The following is a 14,637-nucleotide window of genomic DNA, read 5'->3' on the forward strand; positions in this document are numbered from 1 at the left end:
TCATTTATAAAGTCTCCTGCAGTCCCTTTTCAAGGTCATGGCTCCACATGGTACTTAGCCCCAAACATCGCTCACTACCTGCCTGGTCTCCATGACTCCAAGCAGACGCCACAACCAAGCTGTGACAGGAATAATAGGACAGAAACCCTCAGAACTTATAGGGAGGGTGCACCAGAGCCTGTTCCCCATGGTCTCCATGCCCTTCCAGAGGTTAAGTTGAGTTGGAAGCACATGGCCCAAGGCCCTCACCGTAAACCACATTGTTAGCACAGACTCTCTGGTGTAGCCCAGGGGCCCCAGGTTAACAGAGACTCTCCTAAAGACAGCACATTCCAAGGGTTTAGAAGTTACCTCCCAGAAGCTGGGCAAGGACCAAATATATCCTTGGGCAAAGTTAATCCTTTACTGCACGAAGGTCTACATAAGGACTTAGTCAAGCAGCAGAGGCCCAAAAACTCAGCAGGCAAAGGCAAAATGAGGACTTTGTCAGACCCACAGAAGAAGGTCAGTCTCTGGACTTCTGAGAACATTTCAGAAGTCAAGTCAGAAGAATGTCTTTGGAGGTGTGTCCATAGGTAGGTATTGGTGTGGATGACTGTGTGTGTGCGTGCAGTGTGAATACACACACAGACACATGGTGACAGTGGCGCAAGAGGAGCCCCAGTGAACTGTGGCAGCTGGGCACGGGCTGTGTTGACCGTGAAGGAAGCATCTGTGCACATCCCAGAGGTAGAAGCAATGCATTGAAAATGAGCATTTCTCTCCACGTGGTCCAGTTGGCTTCCGAGGCACCTTGTCACTGTCAGGATGAGTCACCCATGGAGGCTGAGGACCAAATTAAGTCTGTGAACGTAAAAGCAGGCACTCTGTGAATCTGAACTTAAAATAAGAAGACAACCTCATTTGGGAGAGAGACTGAACCAGGAAATTAAATGGCTGTAAGGGGAGATGGGGGTTCCTGCCTGTACCGTCCAGGGGTGGTAGGTGCAGAGGGTTGGGAAAGTGGTCCTGCCTGGTTCGCCTAGACCTGCTGGCTCTCCCAGGCTGCTTGAATTAGGTATCCAGTCTCCATGTTCCCAGCCCATTTATACTGCCCACAGGGGTGCAGTTTCCCCTCCTGCATGCCAGGTACAGGGGTGTTCACCTGGATTTAGGGAACATTTAAAAAATATATGCAATGCCTTGATGGCCCCCAAGAACTGGTGAATTTGTCTTTCAGATTTTGAAAATGTTCCCTGGACTTTGATGCCTATAGACAGGGTGACCTGGAGGAAATAGCCAGCGATGAGGCTGGAAGGTGAGATCCAGGCCTGTTTTTGATGGTCTTGGATGCCAGGCTAAGGAGTTTGAAACTTATCTTCCAGGCAATTCAAGTTTTTAGCTGTTGGGCTGCAGAGTAAGATTTGTGCCTCAGAAAGACAACTTTGTCAGCCACCTGTAGAAGGAAAGGGAAAAGGTAAGGTGAGGTGAGAGGGGCTAGGGGTCTGTTGCAGTACTCCAGGTGTGAGGGGGAAAGGAGGGCAGGATTCATTCAGAAGAGCAGTTTCAGAGTTGAACCGGTAGGATTGATCTGGATGATGGGCAGAGGTGAAGCTTCTTAATTTAGTGCTGGGGATGAAAGGGGATATGCGATGGTTCTGCTAACAGAAATAGGGGACTCAGGGAAAGGAGCACATTTAGGGAGAAGATGATGAAGCCACCACTGAAAGGCTGGGTGAAATCCACATGGAGGTGGCCAATCGCATCCTGGATCTGAGTCTGGCAGGGAGGAGGGAGGACAGGGCTGGAGGCACCGATTTGTGAATATCACAGGTGACCCCTGAAGTGAGGAATCTCCGGAGACGCTCTTCATCAACTTGTCTATGAACCACAGGCGTAGAATGAAAGTATTTGGAAATTCCAAGAGGTCTCTACTGTGGGGATGTGGCTTTGCTCCTTGAGACTGCAGGCTTGAGGTCACCTTCCCACTGACTGTCCTGAGAGCCCACTGATGGTGAAGGACATCTAGAGCCCCCTTCTTCTTGATTTCACCTTTCCAGGTACAGCGCTCTCAGCCAGCCTCCGCCGTGCTTCCACCATGCTTAGATGCCGCTGAGGCTGACAAGGCCCCCAGGGGTCAGAGAAAGGCTCCTAGCATTTTAGGCATCGGAACTAGAGAGGTCACAGCATCCAGTGCCCCATTTTATAGATGAGAAAATTGAGATCCAGAGATGAACATGCTTAGCCAAGGCACTAGGAGGGCACTAGGAGGGCAAGGCCCAGCCAAGCCCCCTGATTCCCGGCCTGGCTCCTGGACACCGCACACTGAGCACGGGGTCTGCTGTTTTACAGGATTACACGCGCGTGGTGTGCCCTGTGATCGACATCATCAACCTGGACTCCTTCAACTACATTGAGTCGGCCACAGAGCTCAGAGGGGGTGAGTGGGGCTAACTCCTCCTCCCCAGTAAGGACTTGCTTTTTCTCCTTGTCATTGCTTTCAAGGCAGAAAGTGAGGAAAAGTCTCTTAGTGGTTTGTCTGGAATGCATCCTGTAATGTCAGTAGCTCCAGTGTGGCCCTTATCCCTGAGACTGTGAATGGAAGGGCCCAGAGAGTGGGCAGGACCTTCCCAGCCCCCACAGCTCTGGCTCCAACACAGAGCTCACTCCAGGACCTGAATGTGAGGGAAGCAAGGACACCTGGCTCTTTGGGGCCTGAATTATCCTGGCCCCTCAGCATTGGGCACCACCCTCTCCTCGAGGCACACCACAGCTCTCTGCCCAGGCCTGGTGCTGTCCTCACCCCAAGACCAATCTGAGGCGATTCAGCCCCTTACAAACCACCTGCCTTCACCTTCCCGTGGCTCCTGGCCAAGGGACAGATCCCGTAACTGTTTATAATGCCCCCCGTTGGGCCCTACCCTTGGGCTGTGTCTGATCTCACTCCTTATCCTGTGCCCTATATTCTCTAACTCACCCAGGAGAGAAGGCCCAGAGAGGCAGTAGGAGATAGGGAAAGAGAAGGAAGCTGTGAAAGGGGAAGTCTGCAGGCCTGTTGCCCATCAGCCTAGTGAGGCCCCTTATCCCTGGACCAGCTTCCCTGGGAAACCAGGTGCATTCATGAACTTCTAGCTAAGGGACAGGATGAGCAAGCTCTGCAGGTACATCTGAGAGACCAAGTCAACCGAGTGCTACTGTGTTCCAGGGTTTGACTGGAGCCTCCACTTTCAATGGGAGCAGCTCTCCCCAGAGCAGAAGGCTCGGCGCCTGGACCCTGCTGAGCCCATTAGGTAACTAAGAGCAAGGATGGGGTGGGCACATTCGTCACCACTTGGTCCTTCCCACTGTCACATGGTATAGGCAGGCATCCCACATTAGATGCTCAGAAGACTGGGCAGAGGTCAAGAGGATCATTTGCCAGGCCAGCTCTACTTTTGCCCTTATTTTAGGAGGTTTCTGTCTTCATGGAGACTTCTGCTAAGGGGATGGGAGCCTGGTGGAGATCAGGGCATCTCCCAGTGTCGTCCACCCAACACATACCATGATGTACTTATGCTTCCTGCTAAACATTGGAGGGTCTCAGATGGTCCTCTGACAAGGGAAAATATGGTCCCTTAGGGCCAGGAGCAGAGCCCCCGGGTCTTGGATGTTAGGATTCAGCCCAGGAAGGTCGAATCAGCCATTGCTGTAAGTGGAGGCTGCTATCAAGGCGTGGCCACTGCTACTTGTTCACAAACAAGTCTGCTCTATTCTGTGCAAGAACATGATGGTGGCATCAACTCTGGGCTGCTTTTGCAGTGCTGTAGGTGACTTTGTCCTGACTGCATTCTCTCATCCAGTCCCCATTGTGGCTCACAGCACGTGGTGGAAAGATGGCTCCTGGGGTTTGGGGCCTATCTGAGGGCTCAGCGTAGAATGGAGCATCGCGGTCCACTCAGTGGTTGAGCCTGTGGTCTCAGCATCAAAAATGTGTGTCCTTGATGCTCCTACCTAAGACTGGATGGTAAACATGTCCCAGACTTGTTGGGAATCTCCAAGCTCAATCATATCTGCCTCAGGTGGGGTGTCAGGAGGATAGGAAGTGCTTGAAGAAGTACAGAGAGGACCACTGGACTGGGATTTCTGTGGCCAGTAACTTAGGGATGACCAGGACACTTCAAGGGCATCTCTGTATCTCTGGGGCCTGCCACATAGTAAATGTTTGATCATTTTCACTGAAATGACTTAAGTCAAATTGAGAACCAAAGGGCTATGAAGAGCTGAATGGTGATGCTCCAGAGACAGGTGTGGGGATTAGGACATCTCTACCACAGGACCTCTGTCTCATCTACCTGCTGGCCCCTCCGCCCTCCTCCAGTATTCATGATCTAGAATGATGCCAAGAGGGAGGCTGGAGCCAGATGGCACTCTCAATAATGCCATTTATTTCTAAGGGGAGAGTAGAACCTTCTTATCATCCTGAGCATCATGCAGGGCACATCAGCTCCTCGGTTACGCACCGGTGGCAGCGCCTGATGTGGGTATGGTGTGGGAAGAGCGTCTACCTGTGTAGACACCTCAAAGCGGTACACCAAGTTGAGGACAAAGGCGGTGGTAGTGCAGCTGCTTCTGGGTTTTCCCTTCTCTGTCCCAGTGGTGGAGTTCTCAAGGCAGGTTCTCTTCTTGTAAGAATATCTGCTCATCAGAGAACAAGTGTTTCCCAAGATATAGGCCAGTTCTCAGGAAACAGCAGGGTGTTGTGGCATTAAGAGACCTGGGCTTCTGACCTGCTCCCCATCAACTAACTGTTTGACATAGGGGAAAACTCCCTTCACCTTCTGGACCCCTGAATGAGGAGCCAGGGCCCTGAGGGGTCGTCCACCTATGCCAGCTGTTGATTCTTAGAGACACACCTCCCTATAGTTACCGAGTTATTTGGTTGGACTCTGGTACCGTTGCCTGCCTTCCACTGTAACCCCTTTTCTTTCCAAGTGGCTTCTCTCAGCAGTTGAAGGTGAGGGAGGTTGGGTGGGACCCCAAAAAAGGAAAATGAAGATGAGGGTATATTGGTTTGCTAGGACTGCTGTAACAAAGTACCACAGACTGAGTGGCTTAAACAACAGAAATGTATTGTTTCAAGTTCTGGAGGCTGGGAGTCCAAAATCAAGGTGTCGGCAGAGTTGGTTCCTTCTGAGGGCTGTGCCGGACCTCTCTCCTTGGCTTGCAAATGGCCATCTTCTCTCTGTATCTCTTCGCATTGTCTTCTTTCTATGCGTGTCTGTCTCTGTGGCTAAATGTCCTCCTTTTATAAGAACACTAGTCATATTGGATTGGGGTCTACCCTAATGACCTCATTTTAACTTGATTACCTCTGTAAAGACCCTCTCTCCAAATAAGGTCACATTGTGAGGTACTGGGGGATAAGACCCCAACATATTTTTTAGAGGGATAAAACTAAACCCATAACAGTGGGAAAGAGGGGAAAAAAGGGAGAGAGAGCCCAGTTTCAAGAAATAGATGTGCTGTTAACAGGTGCTGCCTCAGCCCTTCTCTGTCTGCTCAGTGCCCACTGTCCCCACTCCCAAGAGTGGAGCTTTCAAGAGAGCCGTGCTGGACAGGGCCTGTGGGAGAGGCCAGTGGAGGCTCCCCAGGCCCTCAGGACAGCCGGGGTTCTGAGAGAGTCCTGGCCCCCCACAGGAGGTGTGCTGATGAGCGAATCAGCCTCTCTGCAAGGTAAATGGAAAGTGGAAAATGTATTGGCCTTTCTGAAGAGGAGCAGAAATGGGAAGAAAATGGCCTTGAGCTCTGGACTGCCAGGGCGGAAGAACGTGAGAGTGGTCCCCCTCCCATAACTGAACCTCTTTTCCTTCCCAATGCACAGGACTCCAATCATAGCTGGAGGGCTCTTTGTGATGAACAAATCCTGGTTCGATTACCTGGGGAAATATGATATGGACATGGACATCTGGGGCGGGGAGAACTTCGGTGAGTTACTGTGTCCGCGTCCTGGGGCTGGGGTGGGGATCTCTGTGTCCTTGGACCACATGTGCCTGGGTTGCAGGCCAGGGAGATGAGGAGTAAGTCACTCTTCTGGGGGAAGGCTGGGTGGGGCACCAGAGGAGTGTTTGCTGGGAGGGCAGAGGTGACAAGGGATTTCTCCATGGACCACATAGATGCTGAGGACCAGGGAAGTGTGCTCAGGCAGACCGTTAGGGGACAATTGAGATGCAGAAGCCAGGAAGATCAAGGAGGAACACCAAGTCTGAGGGCCAGAGGTAGGCTTGAGCTAGGAGCACTGAACTTGGAAATTTGGAGGTGGAAAGAGACTGACGATAAGGAGATTGAGGAGCAGGATTGACAGAGACACCGTAACACTTGGAGAACATCTGTTGGCTGCTTTATGCGCATAGCACTCAGTGCTAGGTTAATGGGGAGGGTCTAGGGCGACTGCTACAGAAACCCTGGGAGTGTCTTGCCCTGTCTTTTAGTGCAGAGAACGGGGTGGGGGTGGAGAGGCTGGGTTACAGGTTCCAAAACTGTGCAAACAGATGCCCAGATCTGGCCACAGTGGTGCAGGGCTGCGGTTTGCAGCTGCGGGAGAAAGAGCAGTCAGAGACTCAGCCCATGGAGCTGATGACGCTGAGTGACCCTCCAATTTCCTCTGGTATTAAAGTGTAATGCAGGGGTGCTTCTTGGGATTGTTGTGAAAACTCATTGAGGCAAGTTTGCAAAAATCCTGGCACCATACGGACACAATAAATGTTAGTTTCCTTTCCTTCCTTCCAGCAGGTAAGACCTAAGTGATGATTAAAATTTAAGCGGCACAAGGGCGGGGATTTGGGTCCATTCTGTTCATAGCTATCTCTCCGGTGCTTAGTGTAGTGCCTGCCACAAAGAAGGCTTCAGTAACTATTCGTTGAATAAACCACAAGAGAGGAAGAGGAAGAGTCCTGGAGTGTCGAGGCCCCTTGCCCTCTCTGGGCACTGGGGAGTACGTTTGGCACAGGCTTCCGGAGCAGTGGCGCAGGCCAGGAGAATGATCCATGGGGCTCGTCCTGGCATTTAGCAGTAATCCCATGCATTGTCCTCTGCCATTGTTTTCTCCTGTCCCTGCCTCCAGAGTGTTATATGGCTTTCTTCCTCAGTCACTAAGAGTTATTTCCCAGAAATTTATGGCTGCTGGCCTGACCCAGAGCATCTGTTCTCCCAAACTGGGCAGCGTAGAGGAATCCATCAGAAAAGTCTGTCTCCTGCCATATGGGGGCAGACTGGAAGCTCAGCAAACAAAGCAGAAAACCCCCAAATCCATAAACCAAACTGAGTGCCCTTCCAGGAACCCAATCCTGGAACGCGATGGGGGTCTTTGGTGTGGGTTTGAGGTCGGATCTGCCTGCACCAGCCGGGGAGAACCTGGAGCCGGGTAGACCCTTGGCCTTCTCAATGGGGTCGAGATTTCTCTCTTTGTGGACAGAGCCAGTGGATGTCCTGATGGCCACAGTACCTCTCAGGATCCTTAGTGATGTGCTCCAGACTTTCCTCCCGGCCACCAAGTGAATCCTTTCTGCAGCGCTTTTGATAGACAGCAGCCATCCAATCTCTGCTCAAATGCTTCTCATGATGATGCGTTCGCTGCTTCCAGTTCGGCACATTCTGTCATTAAGAATTTTGCTGTTGAGTTGTTAGAAAATTCTTCTAAGTCGAAGCTCATCTCCCTCCAGCTTCTGTCTGTCAGGACGTGTTCTGCCCTCTTGAACCACACAAAGTGGGTGTGATCCATCCACGTGGCAGACACATTTAGATTCAGGCAGCACGTTATTTTTAATGATGGCACATTTGGGTCCAACCTACCAGGACCTTCTCTTTATACAAATGTTGACACACATCTGCTTAAATCAAGTGGCCATCTCATCTAGTTGGCTTAGGGAAGTAGGCAGGGGCTTCTGGGGAGGTGTGGGAGAGACATTTTACAATCCATCACAAAATTTTTAAACCACAAAAAAAGCACTTTAGACAGATCACGGGAAACACTCTGTTTTCTCCCATCCCAGCATTCCATTATGTTAGGGCCAGCTCCCAGGACTTTGAAAGCCATTTCTGGATTTTTTTCTTAGGATTTTGTATGCCAGAAAATTCAATGCTTTTTCAGCAGTGGATATATCGTGTGGACAGCTTCAGTTCCACAGGTGAGGATAGCGAGGCATCTGAGTATGTGAAGGTGGGAATTTGGAAGAGTCCATGCAGGATGGGGTGATGATCAGGGGCTTGATGGGGTTGGAGAGTGACGCTTCAGCTGCAAAGAAGAGGTGGTGCTGAGGGGTGAAGGCAGCTGCACGTCTGAGTGAAGAATTCCTGCTCCAGGGTGTAGCAAGAGGGGCCTCCCCATGCCCCAGCTCACCAAGTCCTCTCCTCAGCATCACTCACATCCATCCCTCTCTCTCCATCCCCAGGACTCTCCTAAAAGGTCCTCCGCCTCTATTCTGCTCCCCTCAAGCCCTCCTCCCACACGCGTGCCAAAGCGCCCTCTCTGAAATGTGGGTCTCTCCTGCCCTCCCAGGCCTGGCAGCCACCAGTGGCTGCTTCTTGTCCTCAGGACGAGGCCCACACTCCTCAGCTGGGTCCCTCCTTGGCCTTGCCCGCCTCTCCAGCCTTCAGTCCAGAGGCACTGACAGAACCTCCTGCACTGCCCAGATGTGCTGACCCTCTACGATGACCTGGCCTCCATTCTCCGCCAAGCGCTGAGTCTGTTGCAGAGCACAGCTCTGGGGCCGCCTCTGCCAGGACTAGGATGCCTTCCCTGCCCACCCTCCGCCCACCCCTCCCTCGCTCTGTGCCCCTCAGCAGCCGGCTCTCCTCTCCGCCCTGGCATGGAGCCCTCTCAGGCATCTGTGTTTATTCATCTGCGCCTGCCGCCCTCCACCTACTAAACCTGGAGCAGGGCAAGAACATTCGCCCGACTTCCGGACCTCAAGGCCTGGAACAGTGGAAACTGCTCCTAGCTGTGTGTTCAAAAGCCAGAAACTGCCTGCGAAGGGGAGTCAGGGTGGGAAGGGGAACATATGTCCAACCTATGAGGATCCCCTTAAAAGAGGGCTCATTGCATTAAATGGAGCCCATGGAGAAAAGTGACAACAGCAGGTAGAGTTGTCTCCTTTCCAAGAAATGGGATCTCTGTGTGTTCCAGACGTGTTTGCCTATGTTGCGCTGACTATTTCACAGCACAAAAAACCATGAGATTATTGGAAAAGGCTCTGGCCAGAGCCACCGTGACCATGACCACGCTCAGTGGCCCGCTGCCCCTGCCCGCCCGTCTCGCTTTCAGGTGTTGGAAGCAGCCTCAGCGGCCGCGTGAAAGCCCACCCCACACGCCCTCACACAGCCTGACCCTAGTGCCATTGTTCCCGCAAAGTGTGTCTGAGATGAGCTGACTAGTTTTGATAATTACATCTGCAGTTCAGCTTAGGAGCAAGCTTTAGGAAAATGTGGCTTTTAGCCTTCCTTTTTTTGGGAAATTGTTTTGCATTAAAATTGGATCCTTAAACCCTAATTTGCATAACACAGGATACATGTAATACATCTAATACATCTACTCACTTGAACCGCATCTCACTTTTAGCTTTGGGTCTTTGGAGATAAAAGGAGGCTGTTGCCTAATAAGCAGTGTGTGTGTGTGTGTGTGTGTGTGTGTGTGTGTGTGTGTGTGTAGGTGGTGGGGGTAGGGGTTGCACATTTCCAAAAAAGGAGGCATTGGCACATATATGAAGGGAGAGTATGGGATTCCTGGATTTAGAATGGGGGATTTCCAAAGCATAGCAGATAGAAAAGATGGTGCTGAGAAAAGGGAGATGAGGTGAGGGCCGGAGAGGAGCCACCATCACCACCCCTCATCCCCAGAATGTAGTCAGGGACATCAGGCTGTGTCAGGCTTGGAGAGCGTGTGTGTGAACAGAGACTGTGGAATCAGACAGGCCTAAATTTGAATCCTGTAGTCATCACTGGAAAGCTACTTCACCTTACTGAGCCTGTTTCTAAGTCTTTAAAGTGAAGACAGTGCTCTCTGTGGTAGGGAGAATGGCCTCCCCCAAAAGATATCCATGCCCTAATCCCTGTGTTAAAGAAAAACTTATTCCGACACTTGTAAAAATGGTAAGGAAGACTTTTCAAGACTGTCACGATAAGTGTGAAGACTCTCGCCGTAGGGGAGGGAGATGGGGCTCGACTCTGATTACAACAAGAGCAAGTGGGGATTTCGAGCCAAGGAACAGGTGGAGGTGGGGGGGGCCGGTGGATGGAAGATCACTAAGAGGGAACATCAAAGGTGGGGGATTCTTGCTAAACTGACCTAAGGATTCCTGCCAGGGTAATCAGATACCAAGGGTGGGGGATTCTCTCCAAACTGGCTTAGCAGGCTTCTTGCTAAAACTGGGCCATGTAGGCCCTGCAAGCACAGGGGCCAAGGTTGAGGCCTGGTTGAGAAGAGGGCTTACAGGGGCCTTGACTACAGTTGGGTCAAGGAGAGCACCTTGTCACCTAGAACCTGTCAGGATGCTACCTTACATGGCAAAAGGGACTTTGCAGACGTGAGTAAGGCTACTAAATCAGTGCCCTGAAGGTGGGAGATTATTCTATATTATCCATGTGGGCCCAGTCTAATTGCATGAGCCCTTAAAAGCAGAGAACTTTCTCCAGATGGAGGCAGAAGAGATGGAGCAGAAGAAGTCGGAGAGATTCCTAGCATGAGAGGGACTGGACTGGCTGCTGCTGGTTTGAAGGTGGAGGGGGCAGCGTGGAAGCCACTGAGAGAGGCTCCTGGCCTACAGCTAGCAAGGAAAAGGGAACCTCGGCCCCACACCCGTGAGGAGCCCAGTTCTGCAAACAACCTAAGTGAGCTTGGAAGCAGATTCTTCTTGAGAGCCCCCAAAAGAAACACAATCCTGCTGACACCTTGATTTTGGCCTTGTGAGACCCTGAGCAGACTCAGTCTGTGTAGTAATTTGTAACGGCAGCAATAGCAATGATTAAACTCCCAATATCACAGGGCTGCTGTGAAGATTAATTAGACAACATGCAGTGCCTTCGCTTCCCCTCAGGCCGCATACAAGCCATGTCAGAGGAGGGCTATGTCTGACCTGCTGAAATAGTTTATCCCTCCGACTTTCTCTTTCAGCCTCACCCTTCCATGCTCCGTGGCTCAAGATGAGGGAAATGGCCTCATCTGAGAAGAGCATCCATGTCTGATGAAGAATCATCTTTTCCCCCGACATGAGAGCAAAGCTAAGCAGGCCACTGCTCTGTCCCTGTCTGGGCTGCTTTGCTAATGCCCCATGCCCAGGTGAGGTCCCTTAAGGCCACCCCTTTCTCTTGCTCCTAAACATGCCCAGGTCTCATCAAGTTCCATCAGAGAGAACACTGGTTGTCCCTTGTCTGTGGGGATGATGGAAGGATAAAGGGTGCCACCTTGGCATTTGCATTTGTGTGGCCCTTGGTGACCGTGGTGGGCCTGTGGTGACTACTTGTTCAGAAACTGGGGGCCTGGATACAGCCGTGATTGTCCCAGATGTGTGTGAAGCACAGTTCTGCTTACAGACTCAAGGCTGTCTTTTAGGCCAATAAGGTTATCTCTACTCAAGTTCGTGCATTCATTAAAAAATAATAACAGAGCTTCCTGGCCCAGGAGGTACTGAGAACTTAAAGGGTATTGAAAAGAAAGGTCCCTGTCGCCACATTTATATGTGTGGAGTTACGAATAACAATAGCCAGGTGAGTGTCTCTTTCTGCCCACCACTGTCCACTCTACTCCCTTTGTCCTCAGTAGGTTTCCACTTGGCCAAAGGTAGAATGGATAATGCTGCTGTGTGGACCATATATGTCTGTGCACAATATTTAAGGCTCCATTTAAAACAGGGCCCATTGCATTTAGTGGATCCCAGGGAGCCCATTCTACTGCTCTCTTTGGTTAGAAACCAGACTATAAACTGAAATTAGAACTTGACCAGTCTAGCCAAGCAGTGGCATATGAATGGCTGTGATTTGGTTCCTCGGGAGAAAGCTGTCCCCTTTTCCCTGAATTCCTGTCTACCAGTCATGGGCTCGTCAGGTAGACGTTGGTTCTGAGGAAGGGTAGGGGGCCTGTGAGGAGACAGAAGAGGTGAGAATGGATGGTAGGGAGGGCATTCACTCTCAAATATGAATCTGAAGTTTAACGAAAATAAGATAACAGTGCCCCCAGTGAGGATGGAATAATTATATTTCTCTTCGCCTGGAATTCAAAGTGGATTTGAGTCTGTGTGACATTCATAGCAGGGAGATTATGCGGGCGCTGACTCAGCACGAAGCCCCCTACAAACTCCTTATGTCATCTGTTTGCTCTGTCCTCCTCCACTTAAGAAAGTAATGACTTGGCAGGCACTGCAGACATGGAGAGTGGAGGGTCCAGGCTGTACGTGGAAGGCCCACTCCCTCACACCTCAGTCTACGGCAGTTCTGCTGTAGGAGCCCCCACTCCCTGGGGCCTCAGGATTACAAGACTTTCCCAAAGGCTGCAAGTCCCTGGGCCTGACTTGCAGTCCTGGGAGGACAGTTCTCCTGAAGTCAGTGGTGTAGATAAGGGTAGGGCAACTCTATGTGTTGGGTTTTAAATATTCCACACTGTAGTACCTGTAAATCATTACACTGATCTGCAAACTCCAGGCTGCATCACCCCGACCACCTCGACTCTGGCAGCAGCACAGCCATGCACGGTAGCCCCCGTGTCTCGGATCATCTCGGTTACGACAGTCTGGCCTCCAGAGGAGAGGAACTCATACTGCATCTCAGGCTGCAGGCTCCTATGGGCAGCATCAGCAGGCCTGAAGGAGAACGAAGATGGACCTGTGTCTTAGCCCAGAATTGAATGAGGAAGAAACGTAACAACTGGCAATAGATTTGTCTCTCTTGTTGGTCTGTGAGTGCCCTGAAGTCAGTATCTTTGTATCCACAGCTGTCCTGGCCGATGGTGGGTTTTCAGTACTGAGGGAGGGTGGAGTCAGGGCAAGAGCGTGAGTTTAGGAGTTGGGGGGATGAGCCAATTGCCAGCTACCTGCTGTCAGTTGTCCTATCAGAACTGTTTCTGCGTCGTACGGTAAGAACATCCACAACCATGAGCGGGTTGTTGCGGTGACTCATAAGCTGCCACCTGAGAGAGGACCCAACAAAGCCCAGCCCAGGAGTAAATGAAGGGGTAGTTTTCCTCCCGTGGCTCACGTTTGCAGAATTGAGATACTCCGAAGTTTTAGGCTAAAGTGCCAGGCACAGGAAAACGAGGAGGTCGAGGGTGGTTTTCGAGGTAGAGGAAGGAGGCAGGCTGCAGCAGGCTGTGGGAGGTGCCGATGGGCGTAGATGTACTGATGCCTCTGATGGTGTCCAGCGCTCCTTGACAGAGCATGAGGAAGCCCTTGGAAGGTGGTGCTGGAGCCCAGAGTAAAGCTGGGGCTGGTGGGGTGGAGGTGAGTCCTCAGCATCAAGTGAACATTGGGGTCAGATGAGGAAGCAGGGTCAGGAAGACACTCAGAGACAGAGCCTTGGGGTGAAGAGTGCCAGGAGACCGGAAGGAAGGTGGAGAAGGACCAGGTTCAGGTGACTACTTTCCAAGGTGGGGGTCTGTGCGTGACTGGCAGAGTGGAGCGGGGTCAGTAGATTCAGAGAGAAGCAAAATGCTGGACAAAGGAGCGTGGGAAAGAAGCAGGTTGCGAGGGTGTAGTGGGATGGGACTAAGGCCTAGGTTGGAGGGATTCACTTTGCAAATGAGGAAGGACATATGTCTCATTTGAATACGTGAGGGGAAGAGACTATAGCCGAAATGTATGCCTATTTTTGGAAGAAAGCTGGCACAAAATTTGTAGGTTATATCTAGTAAGCAAGGCGTCCGTCTCTGGTTTTGGGGGATGAGCAGGTTTTCCTTTTTGGGAACTGGAGCAGACTGTGTTTTGAGATCCCAGAGAGGAGTCGATTGGAGCACAGCAGACCTTGGACCTGTTAAGGAAGGCATCCTGAGAGTAAATGCACACACGTAGTACATAACTCCACAGACTGCCCCTCCGTGCACTCACTGCGAGGTGGAGAGGTGGATGTTGGCAGTTGGCTAAGCTCACTCTTGCCAACACCAGGCTGGGACACAGGATTCCAACAGGGCCCTAGCCAAACGCCAGATCACCGTGTATCACAGACCTTTATGGAGAATCAAAATCACAAGTGTTAAATCTGTGAATTTCAAGTGCCTCCTGTGGCAGAAGAAGGAGGCTGTAAATTATCTAGAAAGTTGTAAGTGGGCACAGTGGGCGATGCCATCAGTGTCTATGTTTTAAAGAGAGTGGCTTCAGAGGGATCTGTTCATAACTGTGGCTGTTCTTTCAACTGCACTTAGAGTTCTCACAGTTATTCTCAAAATTCTGTTTCATTTGATATTGATAGCACTCCTGTGGAGTATTTTAATGATCTTTGTTTGATGTATGAGGAAAGCCACCCTCAGTGAGGTCAAGCAGGTTTCCCCTGGGATGCCAAAGACCCCACAGACAAGCTGTTCCCATTTCTCCCCCATCCCGTGTTCGTGCCATCATTCAGTAGCAATCTCGAGAAGTCCTTTCTTTATGCTGGCGTACATGTTGTCCCCACTCAGGGAAATCCCGGCTTCCTGGGAATGAGCTT

At 51.2% G+C, this 14,637-nt stretch overlaps 1 protein-coding gene across 1 annotated transcript in view; it reads left to right on the forward strand.

The window, feature by feature from the left end:
• Nucleotides 1-14,637, forward strand: part of GALNT14 (polypeptide N-acetylgalactosaminyltransferase 14) — a 207,379-nt gene that overhangs the window by 171,384 nt on the left and 21,358 nt on the right. Inside the window, exons 7-9 of the mRNA XM_058551508.1 lie at nt 2,332-2,419; nt 3,185-3,269; nt 5,840-5,943. Coding sequence (XP_058407491.1) covers nt 2,332-2,419; nt 3,185-3,269; nt 5,840-5,943 — 277 coding nt within the window. The remainder of the gene's footprint in view (nt 1-2,331; nt 2,420-3,184; nt 3,270-5,839; nt 5,944-14,637) is intronic.

Source organism: Diceros bicornis, chromosome 12 (genome assembly GCF_020826845.1).
Source record: "Diceros bicornis minor isolate mBicDic1 chromosome 12, mDicBic1.mat.cur, whole genome shotgun sequence".
In the NCBI taxonomy this organism is placed as follows: Eukaryota; Metazoa; Chordata; class Mammalia; order Perissodactyla; family Rhinocerotidae; genus Diceros; species Diceros bicornis.